Source organism: Coturnix japonica, chromosome 2 (genome assembly GCF_054131305.1).
Source record: "Coturnix japonica strain WE chromosome 2, WE-NBRP24, whole genome shotgun sequence".
NCBI lineage: Eukaryota > Metazoa > Chordata > Aves > Galliformes > Phasianidae > Coturnix > Coturnix japonica.
In genome coordinates this window covers 113964111-113985459 of record NC_140664.1, presented here as the reverse complement: position 1 = coordinate 113985459, position 21349 = coordinate 113964111, and the positions used below count along the sequence as shown (strand labels likewise).

General features: G+C 34.6%; 1 protein-coding gene across 5 annotated transcripts in view; it reads right to left on the bottom strand.

Annotated features, from left to right (window-relative positions):
• AGMO (alkylglycerol monooxygenase) overlaps window positions 1-21349 on the bottom strand; it is a 171886-nt gene that overhangs the window by 51933 nt on the left and 98604 nt on the right. For 2 of the 5 annotated variants that reach the window (XM_015853865.3, XM_085538540.1), the window contains exons 11-12: window positions 20981-21063; window positions 19781-19886 (exon numbers count right to left, since the gene is read on the bottom strand). In XM_015853865.3, the coding sequence (XP_015709351.1) occupies window positions 19781-19886; window positions 20981-21063 (189 nt within the window). Of the gene's footprint in view, window positions 1-74; window positions 818-11754; window positions 12158-19780; window positions 19887-20980; window positions 21064-21349 lie in introns of those variants that run through there. The other 3 variants (XM_085538537.1, XM_085538538.1, XM_085538539.1) reach the window with 3 other exon arrangements.

Here is a 21349-nt window from a genome sequence, read left to right as displayed (position 1 = left end):
TCATGCAGTGTCTTTCCCCCCACATCTCGTCTCAAGTAACTGTTCTCAACTGCTTCTCCCCTCCCTTATGTCCTCTCCAGCTACGTTCAGCTAACCCTTCCACAGTATTCAGTAGAGTACTTCTTCTTATACTGTCACATTGCAAAGCTATTACTAATGACGTTAATTCTCAGATAAAATAAGGTCTAAGTAGAAGCAAATTCTTTAATTCTACCTTTACCATCTGACAATCTCTTTTCCAGCATATACAAAAAAAAAAAAAAAAAAAAAAACTCAAAAAAACCCCCAGCATATATTATTGTGAATACAGAAGAGTTTCCCAAGTTCTCCCATACTGACACAGAAATATGTGCTTTAAGTATATAAGATGTCCAACACAGTTTCTAAACCACGTCATTAACTTAATATTTTATTTGGAAAATTAATTTGTTAACCTAAAATTCTGAAGTTTCCATCTATGAAACAGACTGAGGAATAGCAATTTAGAGGTAAATCCAAGAGGGGAAAAAAACAAACAAACAAACAAAAAAATAAACAACTGCTCTCCAAAATATTGTATTTTCCACTTTGATCAGGAAAGCAAGAGGCATAACACCTTTGTCTCTATGGCCTCACTGTAACTTTAGTTCAATGGGATTCCAAGGAATATAGGAAGATTTATTAATCCCACAAGGCCTGTAAACGGGCTATTTTTCCCTTCTTCATTCTCTCTTGTAGGTGGGGTTCTTCATTTTCTAAAATCCTCTTAAAGGCTGAGGGAGTGGAATTTTAGGCTTCAGACTTAATAAAGGAATTGTTTTCCCTTGGGTTCACAACACTGGAAAGAGGTATAAGAAAGCTCAGAACTAGAACTGATGGAATAATTTCACTTTTATTATTATTATAACCCAGTTCTAAGTGAGTAGAGAACACTGACATTTAAATCAGTAGCGTAATATCAGTACAAAAGCATGCACACTTCAGATACTGAAGTATACACTAGCTTACTAACGTGAATTTAGTTAAAAATGACAATTTACTTTCATACTGCCACAGTGCATGGATAAGATTTATTTATATATCTAAGGAACCATAACTGAGACAGACATATAGATGTATATTATTCTGTGGAGCATCTATGAATTTTGCAACCCTATTCAATTTTTACTCTACTGAGTGGTAATTAGTACTGGTCATTTACTTTGGCAGCATTCTGTCAGAGAGCCAAGTGTACCTATAGCATATACAGAAAAGTTAAAATATTGAGATTTATACCAGTCTACATGTAAAACATTAAAAATATATCTGATTTATAACTGAAAAGACAACAATATGGAGTTTTGCTTCTCCTTATCACACATACTCTTATACCTGTATTCAACTGATTGAGACAAATAGATGGCAGGGATTTTAATATGGAGATCCAAGAAAATGCAATGCTTTAAAAGGACTTGATCAAGTTCAGTGGCAAACATGATGTGACTGATGTTAGACATGCATGCAAAATTGTAAGCACAATTACTTATAAACAGTAGCAAAATTCTTGTATCTTATTTTGCAATATATTTAATGCTTCCTCACAAGGCAACTACTAGATTTTCAGTGTAGAATTTCCTTTCCTTAATCTGTCTAGTAGCTATTCACACAATAGTTAAGACAAATTTGGTTCTTGTCAAATCTCCTCTACTTGTTATCTTCTTTCAAGATTTTCTATTAGCCATAGCAAAGCACTCCCATGACCAGTGTTATGGAGGCCAGAAATCCCTCTTTGAGAATTCTTAATGTAACTGACTGAAAATTATCTGCTCAGAGAGAACGATGACTTATGAGATCAATTTAGTGAAAGAAAGAAGAGACTGGGCAGAATGAACTCAAATACAAACATTCAGGCATAGGCTCAAGATAGACCTCTCTGATGAAACTGGAGTTGATGAAAGACAGACTCCTTGCAGTCAGGAGCATGCAGTATAGGAGCAAGACTTTTAAGGGAGCTGAATATTAAGGCAAGGAGTTTGAACTCTCTGTGATTGAAGTTAGTGAAGGTTCAAGAAAAAAAAAGTGTTATAATAACAGTAATCTGGCAAGGCATTACTATGCTGTATTTAGCATCCCTTGTGGAAAAAAGTATTTTAAATACACTCTCTTGAAATGGACTTGGCAACTCTAGCTTGTGGGAATACAAGTATGAAGGGCACACTGAGCTTATGATAACAGTGGTTTTCTTCCTCTAGTGCTCTTCCTACAACCTTCAGAAAAAGAACAAAACAATATTAACACCACAGTAATACTAATTTATATACATTTTTCATCTGAAATCATATGCTGGTTGCATATGATTAAAGACACCTTTAATACTTCAGATTTGCAGAGGTCATTTTCATTATGAAAGATCTCAATCCAGATTTGCTTAGATATGGTCTGCTTAAAAGTGGAAGATGCTCCTTCATAGGGCAGAGGAGAGTCCTGTTAGAAATGAGTAATGCAGTGATCATAAACATTTATGCCACCCCCACACTTCAATTATTTCCTCAGATATTTACAGTCCATGCCTCTGAAATAGCTGGGAGCTATCCAGGACCAGTTAGGGTCAAAAATCAGGTTCTACTGACTTCAAGCACTATGCTGCTTTAGTATAGTTAAAATTAGTTTACATTGGAACATGGAAATAACAGAATCTAGGAGAATTTCACATTCAGAGTCCTTGTCAGATTTGGCCCAGTTAATCCTTTAATTGGATGCTGAACTTCCTAAGTACAAAAACAGAAACTGAACATACTGCTGATATAGTAACATATGGGAAAAACAGCATGTGCATAACTGGTAAAAAATCAGTGTATTTAGCTTTAGAAAATACTTTTAAAATACAGGAAAACATTGGCAAAGAGTTTTGTTCACTTTTTTTTTTTTTGTTTGTTTTGTTTTTTTAATAGAAAACAGAATCCAGACATATTTAACTATATTATTTTGTGCTGGTATAAACAACATAGCTGACAACATTTAATGAGTTTCCCAAAATTTATTTCAAAGTAGTGCTTTACAGCTTGAAATGAATACCAGTGCTGGCAGGTGTCAAGAATCAACAGCAATTTACTTTCAGAGCAATGATGCAAATTACACACTTGAATTCTACAAAGAAAAGAGCAGCAGTAAAATGCAGAGTGACAGTACTATGAAGTTTGCAAGTAGTGTGACGGATCAGCTTCCTGATAGATCTGGTTTACTCAGCAAAACAAAATCTTTGTGACTAGCACTGATGGCAAAGGACACTTAAATTGAACTATGAAATTAAATGAGGTAGTAGGTGAAGAACTTACTATATTTCCTTCTATTTCTGGAGTCTACTGACATTTTTTTTGCTCCTTTTTTTAATTTTTTTTTTTTATTATTATTTTTTTTTTATAAACACTATTTTACTAAAGTGAATGCTGAACAACAACTTTTCCAACTCCCTCCAACTCTCAGAGTTATACAACTAAAGAAGCTCAGTACAATACATAGTACCTTGAGCAATATTATGGTAAAGAATGATATAAGATTGTGATTTGGTATAAAAACTGCATATTATATAGTTGCATTCAACTATATAAATAGTGCCATTCTTAAGTTTGAGTTAGATTTTTTATTCATTAATCACTTTGAATTTTGTTTGAAAAAAAAAATATATACTGTGTAAATACTTTATCTGAAAAAGTAGCCAATCTAGAAGAGTTACTTGAAACCCGTAAAACTGTGTTATTAACCTTAAACAAAAATAGAAACCACAGACATAATAAAGTTATAAACCCAGGCTGAATATGGGAGATCAGTAAGTGAATTCAGACATATAAAAGCTTCTCCATAGCCAAAGAGAATTTCCAGCATTTCAAACCAGTAAGGTAACTGCCTTGTGTAAGGGGATCAGGTTAGTGGAAAGGAAAATACTGAGTACAACCCAGCAAAGATTTGAAACACATGCTTAACTTCATGCATCTAAAGAGTCCCATTAATGTGAAGTTAAGCATGTGTGCATGTCTTTGTAGGATTATACTCAAGTGATACCCCTTTGATGAATGTTGCTTCCTGTGTTAGCAGGGAACGGCATTTGATCAGGCCAGCATGGGGTTAAGCGCCCTTTATCTTTAACCTCTCCGCTTAGGACCCTGCTATGCTGGCGGGGGTGTGGGTGAGGTGGAGAGAAGTAACACCCAGCCCTGAAGGTGTATAGTTCAAGTTTTGGTTATTTTAAGAAAGAGAGACTCTGCAATAGCTGAGATTGCAGGTCTAATTGTAAGATTTGTATTCTGCAGATTCCTGAACTGCTTTGGGTTTCAGGAAAATTCCTGGCAAAAATGTGTGTGCTTTCTTTTCGTAAATCATAGCTACTGATTAATATGGAAGTATCTCTGATGATTCTCAGAATAATTCTGTTGTGCCAATAATATACCACTCATTTTATTTTCTCTTCCCCTTCTACCTAAAAATTATTCTGCCAGAGGGCCAGCTCTACCTATAACCTAATGATTTTTTTTCCCCTCCAAGGGTAATCACCAAACCTGCTTAATATACCACAATGAAAAATCATAAGCCTAATTTGAGCTAGGCTGAAGTTTATTCAGGAGTGCTCACTACTTTTGGACTAACACAGCTGTCTCTGATGGGACAAATGTACCATAGCAGATCATGGAGCATGGTCTGGAATATAGAAGTGAAAGAGGACTGTGTTTCTTACTACACTGCAACTTCCTCTATGGCTTAAGGTCTTTAACAGTGCAATTACAGAAACTCCTTACAAACACACTAATTATACCTAATAAATGCATTTTAATATGGGAATTCTTGGATGCATTTTCCCTCCAGTTAATCTAAGACAAAGAAAGATATCATCTGCATATTATTCTTCCATTAGAAGTATTTAAAGAGGTTGGATTTTTTCATGTCATTTTTATTGAAAATGTGTATTTTGCTACACTTCTTCCAAATAGAAGCTAATAACTTAACAACCGTGTATAGCTACTATATTATGGTCTGCCTTAGAAAGACACATAACTTGCATATATGTGTCACTAGGCTTAAACTATATACATGCCTCTTAAAATGAGGAAGAAGTCAAAACTTCCTCCTAAAATGAGAGTCATGTGAAGTATATCAGAAAAGAATATAAAAGAGAACTTAGCAAAAGGACAAAATGAACACATTCTAGATTTTCTGGTGAAGAAAACCAAATTAGGATTATTAATGGCTAAATAAATATTCAGTGGGTGTGAAAAATGTTGTCAAATGTTAAACCCATCCAGAATAGAAACAGTATAGAAAGCTGAGAAATACTTTGAAAGAAATACTATTTTATTTTTTTTTAAATACTGCTTTATTATTCTATATTTTGTTTTAACAACAGTGGATTTGGATATACACATTTAAATAAGGAACTAACAACTGACCTACAACAGTAATTAAACTGTAGCATCCCTGAAGTATGGTTTGTGATTGCTTTGAATACTCCTGTCTTTACAGCTAACACTCCTTTCCAGTTTTTATTATCACCTTGTTATTCCCATTCTTCCTTCATGATGTTATGGTGACCATATAATATGTGACTAAAAAATAGCAGCCTTTCATACTTCAATCCCTGACTTCCCCTGGGGGAGTGGATTACTGCATCATAATACTGGTATCTGTTAGTTAATGCTGTGGGCTTCACTCAGCTTCAAAGAAAGATATTAAAGGCTCGTTTTCCACTACAAGGCAGGTGTATTTTTATTAGCTCTTTTTCAAAATTGCTATGACTTCACTTGTGGATATCCCGCCAAAAGCCATTATTGAAAGCTGGACTATAATTGCTAAGGAACATGCAATGTCTGAAGCACTAAACCAGTGTTACTGCAATCCTCCAACAATTGACTGAAACCAAGTGTTACATCATTAAAGCTGAATTACAACACACCCATGGAGTGTTTTCCATGTGTGCTATTTTAAACAATAGTAGAGAAAAACCTGGCTATAAATCTACTGATCTCCAATTTGTTCAAAATTCATGAACAATGAGGGCTGTCTGACAGGCTCTGTTGGCTCCGTTTTAGTCAGAAACATCACGCACCATAATTAAATGTCTGTTTGGCTTTTACTGGAGATGGAAATGCTAGCTTAAGTTATAAATTTAAACAACCTGTCACGAGGGGAGACACCACATTTGTACAGTTTAGGAAAGTTTAGCAATTGTAATTGCTCCAGGAAAGGCAAATAAACTAATGGAAACTGTTCTATTTCTTAATTGGCTTTGCGTAGGAAAAAAATAAGCTAATGTGGTTATGGTATAGCTTTCGTCTGGATTGGACCCTGTTCTTTGCTTTGGTAGAAAAATATCAGTACAGCGATGCTTTCCATCATCGTTGCTTAATTTTCACTGATATTAACTGATGAGTACAGTGATCACAGCTTCTAGGCTAAGAAAGGATGTCAGTGACAAGTGGAAACAAAATATCATCAGTCTTCCAGAAAAATGTTTAATTCAATACAGCACATTTCACCCTGATACTGTCCAAGTGGAAATATTTTGCTGTCACACTGGTATGCAGAGGCTATTATAGTTCAAGCAAATCCTGCAATTTTTCTACTCAGCTTCAGAAAATTTTACAGTGCCCAGATTCCAGTGGAAAATATTTGATCACTCATATACTTGGACAGAAATTTGTCACCTGGAATAGAAATCAGGGTAAACCTGCCAGCGTCCTTATGCAGACAGGCTCTGCAAATATATACTAGGCAAGATCTCTGCCAAATAACTTGTGTCTGGCCAATACCACCTTTCAAGTAGTCTGTGAATACCAGCTGCCAATAAAGATTCATTATGCCATGTATAGGTAAATATTATTTTAGTTTTTGCATCTACAGTTTTAAGCTTACACAGTAGCAATTCATTTGCTCTCCACATATAACTTGTCTGCAAGTTTTGGTGCAGTAGCCAATCACAATATTCACACTTCTCACTAGCTGCTAAACAATATTCTTCTTTTACTTAAAATAGATCACTGTCAGATGCAAACATTTCCAAGTTATGTTTTTCACTAACACACAAAGTCAGTATTATGGCTATTTTAAAACAGTAATAACACATGCAAAACTTCATAGTAAATGTTATAATCATTATCTAAAAGTCTTCCATCTGCATTTCTTTTCATGAAGCTTCTAATAATGAAGCTAATGGTTCTATAATCCACTGAAATGTCTATACTTCTGAAAGCAGAGATATCCTATTTTTTGCACTAATCAAATATCTCTGAACTATTCTCCACAGTGAAATTTCAGAACCATTCACTTGGGTATAGATGCCTAAGAATTTTCTCAAATTATGCACTGCATAGTAGTCACTAGAAAAATAAAAAACACTTTAGAAGGGCATGTGTACCATTTAATTTCACTGTAGATGTTTGCCTGCACACTTTCATTCTCTCTTGTTAATATATATATATATATATAATATATATGTGCGTGTGCGTTTCTTCAACTCAGATGAGCTTCCTTCAGAACATTCTTTAATTTTTCACAATTAATGTTATAAAACTCCTCAAGCAGTTAATTTAATTTACACTTCAGTTTTACCACTATCTTCACCTGTTAGATCTTCAAAGAGAACAATACTGTGTATATCTTTAATGTTTGATTCTGAAATATATGTCACAGCAATATCATCCAGGACTATTTTTTTCTATATTACTTTCCCATTTGTCTGATAAATCAACTCGCTTTCTCTTTTCCTTCCTTTCTTTAATCACATGTTTTCCACACAGGTTCATCACTTTTTCCTTTCCCTCCTCACCTCAGAAATTCTGCCAGTTTACCTACATCTCACTACAACTCAAAACAACTCAGTTTTTTTATGCTCTCTCCTGAAGCCTCTATATTGTTAATGCATACTTACACACAGACACTGTACTACTTTTCTTCCTCTATGTACATACCTATGGACCTATGTGCACACATAGAAAGCTAATAAATGAAGCCCAGACTATATATTATAAATAAGTAAATAAATATTAATATGTATAATTTCTAAATAGTTGGTAATGTCTATGTTTTCTTGCATATACCAGTTTAAAAAAAGATAATGGCAAAGGTTTAATTTTATTTCGGTCAATTACACTGCAATTTTCCTGATATTTTTCTGTGCCTGATTGTCAGCCTAAGTTAAATACAATTTAATTATTTCTCACTTCTCTTTCCAAATTTCCCTGTGAGACAGATATCATCAACACTGTTTGTCTGCCATCTCTTACTATTTGATTTCCATCCCTCTTGAGATCACTATATCCAGATGTGCAGATTCTTTCTTAACAACATACCTGAGATAATCAGTCTTACCACTGGATTCTTATCCAAGAACTTTTCTTCTCACATATCCAGTAATGCAATTCTGTTTCCCAAAATGTTTATATCTTGCTAATGTTCACAGAGAATGCCGAAAAAAGTGTCTTAGCCCCTCTAGTCCTTTTACTGAACAGTGGTAGTGCCAAAGAAGTATTTTGCTACTTACAGTCAAGTCTCTCATTTGTACGTCAAAATACTGAGTTGTTATTGTGGAGTGAAGGTGTAGCAAGAAGCTTCAGGTCCTCTTCAGTAAAGTGAATGCCAAAAACATGCAAAGAATAATATCCCTATACCAACAAGAAAACAGGGGAAAAGTCCTTTTCCCTTTAAATATTTTGAATCTGGGAACAAGAAATATTTGGAAAGCATTTTTAAAGCTGATCAGCAAGAAGATTATTTTAAATTTGTTTTCCTTACCATGTGCGAATATCACTGTTGGCATTAAAGGGGAATTTATTTTCATTGATGCTACATTTTTTTTCAATTATTTCAACAGTAAGGGAAAAACAAAGAAGGAAAGCAAGTCACTGAACTACTGAATTTCATCTAATACCAAAGCAATCTATTCTCCCACTCAGAAACATACTTCAAAGTGCACATACAACCAGAATTTTTCAATTTTTTTTGTTCCCATTAAAATAAAATGACTAGGTGTTTCATGTGTTTCGTGCAATGCTAAGCATTATTTTTAAGCTAAGTGGTATGAAAATGCTAGATGAAAATGAACTCCAGAGAGTTGGCATTCCTTAAAAAGCACAGTATGTGAACAGTTACATGTGCATAATTATATAATTACACTTGATGGCAGCAATAGCACATAGAGAAGATTATTAATATCAGGTAAAATCCACAGAAATCTCATGAAGATTAATATCTTCTAAAAATACACAAATGGTGACATTTGGGTGCAGAACATATTTTAGTTTTACATTTCAGCATGACAATTACCATGAAAGAAAGGATCAAAGCCAAATGGCACAGCTGGCAGCTTGAGAATAATTTAAGAGGTGTACTGGCAATAGCTTTTTGGTTTCACTAGGATGGACTGCATTAACCATAATAGGGAAATGATGGTGAAGAAAAGTCATACAGCAATCTTAACTGGCATAAGTACAGCGTTAGCTGAACCTGTGGGTTTGACTACAAAAAATGTTAAGGGAGAAAACTTATGCTAATGAATATGAATAAGAGCAACATTTCATCTATATCTGGGGACAAAACAACATCCCCAAACTACATTTAGGCTTAAATTAGTGATTCAGGATCTCGTGAACAATGGGAAATCTGATAAGCTCATGTCTATAATGTATCCAACCATGTCTTTTCTATCTTGTCCTCTAGTCTACAAAGAGGCAATCTATATGCAAAAATATGACTACATATATAAGAAATTGGTGTAGTGGGACTGGATGGATGTAATATAGGCTATGGACACAAAGCTTTCTAAATCCCGTAAAGCTCTCTAAAGTTTGACTGTTATAACATAGCAGGGGTGAGACCACAAAAGCACTTCTTATTGTATTACCAGTACTAGTATCTCTACCAGCTAGAGATGAATCATCAGATCTTACCTCTGTCATTTAATTCCATTCCACTTTCAACCTAACCAATATGTGAATATGTATACCTTTTCTTTCTTTTTTTTTTTCCAGCAATAACACATAGTTTCAAATGTAACATATACTATCAAATGTAAAATTTCCAAGTCTCCCCTCAAAGATGGCTAGAAGACATAACTATGTCCTGTTTTAGCAAATTTCCTTCAAAAAACTGGACATTCATCAGATCTATCTTTATTTGTTTTGCAAAGTATTAAGCATAGCTTCAATTCATTGCAACTAATCTAACAACACAACCTCCTTTCACTGTGAAGACTGAAGACAGTCTAGCCCAGAAACTAAACCTTTGTCCACATATGAACATTCAGAAAATCAGAATCTCCACTTCCAAATGGATTGTAGATATGTATGGATTGTATGCCTGAAATTACAGGCACATATGACCAAATAATTGCAGATTTTACAGTTGCAATGTGCTCAGTGTACAGTTTAATAGCATTACAAAAGCAAAATAAAATAATGAAAGCCATACAATTTTGTCCACACAAAAGGTCAAAACAAAACAGCAAAAGTATTTGACTGGGGAGTCTTTAGATGGACTGTCCTGCCAAATAAGGCAGTTTTCTATAAGTATTTAGCAGAATTAGTAAGCTCATAGAAAGTGATGAATAGTCCAGTAAGATACATGAAAACAAAACTAGGATAGCATCAAATTATACGTTATTCTATAAATATTCTTAAACAGAAAAACACCGTAACAATGTAATGGGAAGTATAACTTCATAAAAGTATAACATGCTGCTATTCAATTGTTTATTGTTATTTGATAGAATTCGTTGACATCTATGCACCTTATACAGCTGTGAATTTTTTATTTTATTTTATTTTATTTGTTTGTTTGTTTGCTTTGCACAGATCAGATAAACTCTCCTTCAAGTTCTGAAAGGTTTTCTAAAATCTTGGAGGCCCTCACTAGATTTTCTTGCTCTAGAACTAGTTCTTTGTTTCAAGCAAGCTACCAGTAAGCAAAGTATAAAAACAGAAAATATCAGAGTGTGAAAAAGCTCATCTGGATCATAAGCTCTAACACTGTACCAACTCTTCAACTGTGTTAAAACTTAATAAGGTTTGCTTATTTTTTAAGCATCCCATCTCACCAATGAATATCTTTGGTCATCATGTAGCCACTCAGATGAAACACTATTCTCTCTTTAGAAGTAGAGGTAGGACAATTTATTCAAATGGTTTATTTCTTGGTATGTGTGATTTTAAGACTAACAAGCTTAGAGCTGCAGATGCAGGAAAATGCAGAGAGATATAGAGATACGTATGTATAAACCAACTCAGTTAACTGTCAGATTCTGTTTCATAATATTCTGCTTTTCACTTTTACTTAATATTTCACTTTTTTATTTATTTTATTTTTTTTTTTTTTGTAGCCAACTTACATGGAGTCAACAAGAAGATAAATAAATATATCAAGATTTATAGCCATATACAGATGTGCAATGAAATCAGGTAATATACAGATGTGCAATGAAATGGGCAAAATGCAAAAACTTTATAATAGCCTAAACCAGACATTTTCAGCTCTGTATTAGCTTCCAATTGGCAAAATAAACAATTTATTCAGGGCGTTTCATGGGCTCCACATGAAGATAAACCAAACTAATTCTGTCAAGACAGATGTGATGATTCCCAGATTCATGGGGGGTGGGGACTGCATTGTTTTTCTTTAGTTTCAACTGACAACTAGAGCTTTATATATACTTTTTTTTCCCATAGCACTTATTTCTAACTTTTATCTAACTTTGAAATATACAAAGTGTTTTGCGTGTTCTGCATTTGGGAATCAGTTGTTAAACAGAGCATTTGCTAATCTTCTTTCATCAGGCAATTTTTATTTGGCATTGGTAGGAAAAGGAAATTTTAAAACATTCTCTTTGCGTTGCGTAATACCCAAATATAAAAATAAGTATAGCACTGTTGCTTTCTCTATATCCACTGATTCTATAAAAATCATAGAAAACAGAATGTATACAAAGAAACAAGGCAGTAATAGAAAAATAGATCAGAGCAAAGATAACAGCTTGATTTTATCCTATTGATCTACTGTTCCCTTTATGTAACAAGCAATGGCTGGTTAGAATTTACATTGCGACTTGTTCATGCCAAAATGCCATTAACAAGTTTTCAGTGGTTATTTCAGGTGATGTAGTAGACAAAAATAGACTCAGTTTGTACTGTGGTTTTCATCCCCTTTTCTTCATTAAAAACTGCTGAAAAAAAAGAAAATATATAGACTGTGCAAAACAACAACAATCCAATTATTAATTTTGATAAAATACACTAAACAGTGGGTTTTTTGTTTGTTTGTTTGTTTTTTTTTTGTTTTTTTTTTTTTCTTTTCTAAATATAGGCATTTGTTTATCTCTTCTGTGGCATATGTTACAATCTGGATCTGTGAGTCTCACACAGACATTATATTCCTAAAATGTTAAATATTTATAGTGATATCTATGGTTACTACTACAAAGTGGAACAGGATGCTTACAAGAAGAAAAAACTTGTACCTTCTTCTCACTTGTAGAACATATAATTGGGTATCTATGGTCTGCATGTTTTCTACAGTTCATTTTTTTTTCTATTTAAGTCTTGTGAGACTAAAATACCCTAAATACTTTAAACGCTAGGCTGGTTCATTGTGGTCACCTTGTATCTGCCAAACCCAGAATTATTCCACATCAGAAATATCTGGCTTAATTAAAGCTGTCATCTCCTAAGAGCTAATTCAGTCCCTCTGCACATCACATCGAAGATAAAATCCTAAGACATCTGCCTTCATGGTCTTGGCAATATAGGCACAGCTTTCCTCTGTTTATTACTGGGATGATTCCTACCAGCCAGTTGCAACAGTTCTGGTGTCAGGCTATCTGATTTCAGCACAAAATCTACTAATTTGCCATATCAGATATTCCCACTAAACATACTCATGCAGGAAAGTGGGATAAGTTAATGACAGCCACACTGCAGAGCCCATGCACATGTCAGCTGTACATGGTAAGGCTGGCAGGCCTCCTATTCTTGGGTTCTGTGAATAGCATATAGACAAGGACATAATTTGATGTATGCATTCCAGTGGCATCTTCTGCCTCTCCCCCACTACATGCGCAGGAGGGAAATCTCAGCAGGTAAGCTGGTGTCTCTCAGTTTCATTCATCTTACCCCTTCCTTTGTTGCTTTACATTATGCTATACCTGATATATGCTAAATATATGCTATATTGTTGTTGAACATGAAACATTTAGGAAAGCATAAACTGATTGGTAAGCACTGGCCCTGTCAAGAAACATGAACTTGCTTTGACTGCATTTGCATCTCCTCTACAGAATCCAGGCCACAGAGGGCCAGCCCAACGCCTGCCTTTCACTGTAGTATATGCCAGCACTGCCTGAACAGTAGTGCAGAGATACCTTTGTGCAAATACAGATGACTACTTTACAAATAAGGCATCCTCCAAGAGATCCCACACTAGAAGCTTCTACTATTTTATTATTTATTTCTCTTTAAAGTACAAGAAGATAAAATGACATAATAGTTTTCCCCAGTTGTGCTCCCTCCATAGGAAAAGTGTAGGTATGAAACAAATCAATGCCTTTGTTCATTAAAAACAAAATTGCCAGCTAACATTTTACTACTGGAGTTGCAATTGCACAGATAAACACATCTACCCATGTGGAGTATCTCAGCTGTCATCAGGGATTTATATGAGTGAAGCAATTCATTGGTATGGAGAGGATTTCTATTTTTACCCATGTGTTATGATGTAGAAAAGAATGCAGTTTGATGAGGTTTGTAGCATTCCTGGCTTTTAGAAAAATTATGCCTTGACTTATGAACTAAACCAGTCTGCAATGTAAATTAGTAACAATGTGTGTGAAATGGCGCAATTTGATCATATAAAGACACTCAGATGCATAACTGAACATTAATAATCTCATTTGGCAGGGCTGCCATCTTTAAAATGCATACAGATACAAGCCAATCCCTAACTGCTCAGAAGGGTCAGAAGTACATTAGAAGTATCAATATGAATTTTATTTTTCTATTCACCTGTTTAGCAGGAGCTGAAAGTGAAATGCTAAACTGCCAGACGGTGTATGTGAATATGTATTTGCTATGTTTCAAATAACACCTTTGCTTCATCTTTGACTACACACTTCTGATTTCCATTAAGTATGACTACCTCCTTGTCTTGTCGAGCAATTAAAGTGACAAAAGTAATAGCAGATGCCTCTTTCATAGTTAAAACTACAGCATGCAGCCAATGGCTTGCATTTTATTACAACCAGTCTACATTGCCTAATAATTGCAAGGTAATTGAAAAGATCCTGATAATAAACCACTGGTTTACTTTTTTTTTTTTTTTTTTTTTTTCAGACAAAGCAAATATATAACCCAATTGAGGCTTCATTTTAATGATACATTAGATAGTTTCCAACTTGTCCTGATTTTTGTTTTATTTTATGATTGTAAATAAACCCTGGAAAATTCCTTCCCCTATTTTACCACCTGAAACTGCAGCTGTTGGCTGACACTATCAAAGCCTCGCAATTCCAAACTCACGTGCAAATCTCATCAAGTGCAGACGCTTCTAATTGATTCCAGAAGTTTTTCTTTTGCTAAGATCAGCGGGCAGAAGAAGAATAATGAGCAGCTTTTAAGCAGAGGGGGGAGGGTGTTGAGCTCAGGGAGTGGAGATTTTAAAAGCTCCAGCTTGGCTGCTCTGCCAGAAATGCAGAGCAATTTTACGGTCAATTGGCCAGAGCATCTGGAACTATACATCATAGTCTGTAGTTGATGGTGGTGAAGCTGATTCTCAAACTGGCTAAGTCTAAAATCAGTAACGACCGCTGTCACACCTAAGTGGAAACGAACTTAATCTACTGCCAGATTTTACTGTGACTTTTTCTAAGGGACATTATTCCCCTTAGAGTAGTTGTCAAGAATATTAAAAGTTCAGTCTACTGCATGGTATTGCAGAATTTTCTCAATGAGGCTAATATAGAAAATACAGATTACAACTCGTGTTTATTTAATTCCATGTGTGCTGACAAGGCTTTTTATCATGAGGTAGCAGTTTCCTTCCATCACTTCAAAAATACATTTCAGATATACCCGCCAATCTAGTTAGGGCACAGAGACTGCCTAAATACCGAGGTTGTAAATCATAATATAGGGCATGGAGCTTTCACCTTAATGGAAACCAAATATAGGATATGCTGCACTTTGAAATGTGGCACAGATGATCATAATGAGGGACCGAGGAAAAATGCTGCAGAGCAAAAAACTATAGATGTGGAAATATGTTCTTATGAGTAAATGTTTGTTTTAAGTCAGTACTCATAAGTCAGTATCCTGACGCTGGGAAATTACACTACGAAACAAGTGAGGCAACAGCAAGCCTTTGTATAACGAAAAGAGAAGTAAGTAGTGTGGCTATATATCACATTAAGAGGGACTTCTGTGGAATGCAGAGTACAGTGCAAATCAGTTCTTTACTAAAGAGATATTATATATTTCATCCAGACAAATTAGCTGACATGCTCATAAGAAATACAAGAATTGCATCAAAGACCAGAGAAACAGTCCATTTGGTACAGAATACTGTCTCCAAAAACATTTGGAACAGCTGCATCTACGAAGTTCATATACTCTGGAGGAAAAAATAAATAATTTGACCACAAAGAAGTTCATTTCTGCCTTCATTAGTTAAGGGCTGAATTATAACCTGCTTCACAACACTCTACATATCTTCCACTGTTGATTATTTTTCTAAAGCAACACATGCCCATACAAAATATAAAACAAGTACTTCATTTAAGATTTCACACAGGTATACACCCTCTCTTTTTCTCTCTTTTCTTCAGTGAAAGTTGACCTAGACCTTTATTCTTCCTACCTGTTAGTAAATACATGACTGCTGTTGGTTCTGTATCTATGCAGCCAAACAGTGCAGAAAGAGTCTGGGTGTACAGACAGTCTCAGATATAAAGCCTTAGAACAAAAAACAAACCAAACCAAACAAACAAACAAAAAACAAAACAGGCTCAACAAACAGACATCTGCATTTCTTACTCCAGCTTTTTTCACTCTCATTCCCTCAGCTTATGAGTCACAGTAGTGAGCTGCAGCCACTACGAGAGTTAGTGAATACATTTCAGACAAGAGTTCCAACAACACGTCAATGGCTCTCATTTCTACTTACTCCTCATTAGTATAACTGTCAAATAACAGCCAGTGCTTGACCAAAATCAGATCATGGAATATGCTGACTGATGCCAAACCAGAGAAGCTAGATGGAAATTCTTTGAAGAGGTGTACCATCATCACAAATTTATTTTTACATATTATGCCTGCTGAAATGTCACATAACTGAATGTACAAGCAATGTTTTCTGCTACCTCCAGGTGATTAGGAGACTCCAGACCGAGTCTGACAGAAAAAGATTTGGCAATAGTAATACACATGATCATCACATTACACAGACATGAAAAAATCAGCCTACAGCAAATTCACTAGTATAGGATGTGGCAGCACAGACATTTGAATAGAAATGCACTGACTTCTCAGCTTACTGTCTAAATCCAGACAAATAACTCCATCACCAAGGTGTTCAGTGAATTCCATCCCAGAAACAATTCTCATCAGATCTAAAAAGTTCTTCAAACTTTACTATGTCTTTTTTCTAAAAGCCAATCAACCAAAAAACAGAGCAATAACAGAGCCTATTTCTTTTGCCTAAGGATACGAAACATACACAACACAAGGAATAGAAAATGCATGCTGAGAAATGTGTAGGGCTCCACCTCCCACAAGAAGAAAGATTATTTTTCTAACTCTGATAACTTGGAATTATTGTCTTCATTGGAAAAGGAAAAAACACCATGAGAGATCTCTCAAGAATATTTCTTGGAAGGACTTCAAATACAACCAAGCCAAGACTGGTAACCGCATTACTTAATACAGAATTTCAAAGCATAGACAGATGCAATTCTGTGGTTATTGGAGTGCGGACACAATAAACAATTATATGAAGACTGCAGCATTACCAAAACAAGCAGTTCTTTCTTACCCACCTCTAACTGCATTTTACTACCATGGTCCTCTGCATTAGGGAACTTTCTTATTCCAGAAGAAGTTAAGTAATCAAACTTATGCAAAGATAAATCTTTGGCTGTATCAGTCAGAGCAGCCAGGTGACTGAATTAGCTAGGTAGTGATGTCTTTACTGGAGAAAGAGGGCAGGGCTGATTCTCCTAATGGCATTGCAGTTGTCAGCTGCTATTTTCACAGCCACTTGTGCTAGTGTAATAGCAAAACTCTCCCTCCTTCTTTCCCCCACTCTTCTTGTTTTCTCTTATTTCTGTACTTTCTTCTTAGTTTTCACACAGAAGGTGAAAATTTCAGTAGTTCTTCTAACTGTCAGATGTGCTTACGAACTACTCAAACTCACTGAAATGGCAGAAAGCAACAGGAATCCAGGACTAGGAATAGAGATAGGAGCAGTCAGGATTGAGCTGTTAATTTAATTATTTAGACTTGTTGAAACTCTCCATTTAGATCAGCCTAAGCTGATGACAAAACCACACCTTCAGCAACTCCCACATTAGACAGTCGTTTGAAGTTTAAACACTTATGTTTACTAGTTAGAGCACCCTACAAATAATACTGCATGTATGACTACTTCTGAAGTCTTGTTTACTGCTTATAAATATTAATGAGGAATGCAAGTATATGAATCATAGGCACAAGAAGAGAGAATTCACAATTTTCACTAATGATTTAACATAATATATGGCAAAATCATTCTTGTACTTATCTCCTTACTTATGAAGGATGGATTTTAGGAATGCTGAACAAAAGGGAACTTTTCAGACAAAATTTAGTTTTAATTTCTGTGAGAACAATTTATTTATTTTGCTTATTGGTGTCTTCTGGTTGGTTCTAAATGATCTCATTGATTATGACTGAAAACATTAATAATCTGAAGAGGCTTTTCAACACACATTGTCAAATTTCTGGCAGTTTCCTTTTGCCCATAATTTTTTCTTGTAAATTCCATTAAAAAAACACCACAGTATACATAGCAACATTCCTATTATGAAACTAGAAATTGTATAATGCGTTGACAGTGCACAAGCAAAGCCTGTGATTATAAGACTTGCATATCAAGACAGGGGACTCACAAACATCACAAATCTATTAATATCACAAACTTGATAATTTATGACGAAGTGCAAGTCTCTTGCACTGACATATCAAAATTCTTCACAAGGATTATTTGATTTGGTCTTTTTGAGAGCAAACAATTTAGAGGATACCTATTTAAGTTCCTTCAAAGAAAAGAATGTAAGCAAGGTTCTCCTGTTTCAAAACAGTCAAAACCAGACTAACAACTCAATGTCAAAGAAGGGATGAGGAAAGAGTCACTAAAAAGTATAACATTAAGGAAGAAAGAAATGAAGAAGTAAAACTACACAAGAAAGCAGAGGAAAGTGCAGTAAATAAAGGGGAAAGATTTTAGTATTTTAACAACAGATGGAAATAGGGAACAGAATAGGAAACCTTTTTTTTGGTTTTTTTTTGCCCCATGACAGAATAAGAAACGATATAGAAGTATCAACCTGAAAATTTTACTTCTACTCCTTTAACCCTTCACATATAAGCACTTTAGAAAGGCAAGGGCTGGAGGAAATTTATAAGGTATATTTTGACACATAATTCTGCCCAAATTTAGTTAGAAAACCTGAGTACCTGAAGTCTGATATCTAAAGCTCACAGGCTGTAGAATTAATTGCCAAATAATAAAATTATTTGCATTTAGACTATCTATTGTAGTAGGCTATCAGGTATCAGTCAATATAAAAAAATATATATATTTATTTTGCATTAAATATTGTCCAATAATTATTGTTTCCTGTACCAATGAAAAAGACCCACAGTAATATAATACATGTTTATGGGTTTTTTTTGCCTGATCTGAGGGGAAAGCAGGAGAATCAGCACCACTACTAGAAATACCCTATTAGAAAAGTTATTGGTTGCTATATATTTTGCAGCTGTATCAAGTCACAAAAGTCATTCTGGATTTAATCAGTAACAGGTCTGAGCATCAATCATTATTGTTTACTTGCTTTTTTTTTTTTTTTTTTTTTTTCTCTTTTTATGCCAAAAATTAACTTTCTGATAACAGTTCTACTAGTTTACAAAGGTTCATAATGTTGCTGATAGCCAACTTTGCTGATGACCAGCACATGGTAGTTTGGGAATGTTATACACATCAGAATCTGTAACTCAGTGTCATCAAATTCCAATCACATTAAAGTAGTATTTTAACCAACCTTGATTATAAAATAAAGTAGATTATAAAGACACAAACACAATAAAAACATGCCCTATGAACACAAAAGCAATTATACTTAAGCAGATTAAATACCTGTTTAATCCAATCTCCTTTTAATGCCTAGACGTCTGTTCCTGGTGTTCAGTATAAGCACAGAGCAAAATATTTGATATTTAAGTTCTTTAGATTTGTTCTGGTTAAGTAAGAATTACTCAGCCCAAATTCAGGAATGAACTTCTGGCCATTAATATCGTATTTTTTGCAATGACTAGTAAACAGATGGCTTTCTGACTTCTTTCAATATAAGGTGGTTATAAGAAAGAAAACAATATTAAAAAAAATAAAAATAAAAAAAAAAGAGAAGAAAAAAAAAATCAATATTCTCTTCAAATTATATGATGAGCGTAAAGAAGCCAAATGTACATTTGTAATGTTCTCATTTTTTTAAATACTTTATAAGGTCACTAGCTTAAACGTTTCAGAATAAATGTCTTACTTCATATGCGTAGTCCAACAAAGAAAGCTCATTTCTTAAGTAGCCAAGTTTGTATACTCCTAAGAAGACTGAGCATCGGATAATTTCCAAAATTACTGCTTTGGGTCTACAAACAGGAAAAAATTCAGATTAATGCAGTTTCTTTCTTTCCTCATTGACTTCAATGAAAATCAGAATGTAGAAATAGCCTATGAATCCTGCAGCTATACCCCTTTCTTAAACTTTCAGCTACACTTTTATAGTATACAGCTTACATCCAGTTAGAATACTGAATTTTCTGGGGTGAGAACATGCATATGCAGAGAATATATGTGAATTCACACACCTATAAGCATGCCTTTTAGTCACAGAAATGAGAACAGAAAAATTCTGAAAACTGAAGAGCTCAGAATCTTATCATTGGCACATTTCTGTAAATTTATGTTAATTCTTTTTATCAAATTTGTACATAATACTGATCTCTGATTTCTTGAAAAACTTTTACCCCATTCAGAACATACAAGCAAAATGTATTCTTTTCTGAAAAAGACAATGAGAATTATGTTCAAAACACAAATGGCACAACAATGAAGATTCTATTCCACATGTCTGTGTTAGCAGGGCAAATACTCATAGTTTCTCTGTAAGAAACTGTAGTTGCTATTCAGCTTTCCATAGGGTCACAGCACTCATATGGACTATTTCCAGAGCATACATCTCACAGAACTGGTATATTTCTCAAGATCCAATTTGATTTGAATCCATAATGACCAAATTTAGTCCAAAATCAATGCTATCATTCACATGAGTTTGAGTCTGTGCTTTTTATGCATTTCTCACACACAGTCAGCCAATCTGACACCCATGATATGCTACAACATAGGTCTTAAACAATACGGCTAAGCTTGAACAGCATGGGACAGTCTACAGGCCTGCCAGTATCACAAAACCAGAGATGTTGATCCAACAAATGCAAGCACATTTGAGGACATGTGCAACTGGTGCTTCAATATAACCAATAACTGCTACTGGAGCACTTTTTGTTTTAGTTACAGGTTATTTGTGGTTTATCTTCTACTCAACAGACGGAAACATACCTGTCTGCATATATGTATATAGTTCTGTATCAATATAATTGTGGGCACACTTGAGATTTCCTTGTAATATTAATAATGTAAAATGAGAGAAGAAAAAAACAAACAAACATGCTTTATGTCTTACCTGTTCTCCATAAGGAATCCAAAAGAAGTCAGGGACAGAATGATAACGACAATCCTCAGTAGAATAGTTTCCTGTGATAACGCCTGTTAAAAAACAAAACCAAACCAAAACAAACAAACAAGCAAACAAAAGAACAGAAAATATAGAGAAAAATAATTTAGGCAAACTTTCTGAAGAGAAACTGAGTTGAACAGAACAGCAGTTTCAACTTTCCCTCAGTGGTTTTAGTGGCTGTTTCTGAAGTAATTTGAATTTTACTTCGCAAAAATTTGTAGTAATAATTTTTATAGTTGCCTCCATCTCCAAAATAATTATTAAGATACACCCTTCTGCACCCCATGCTTTCCTGAAGTTGCTTGATTTCCTCAT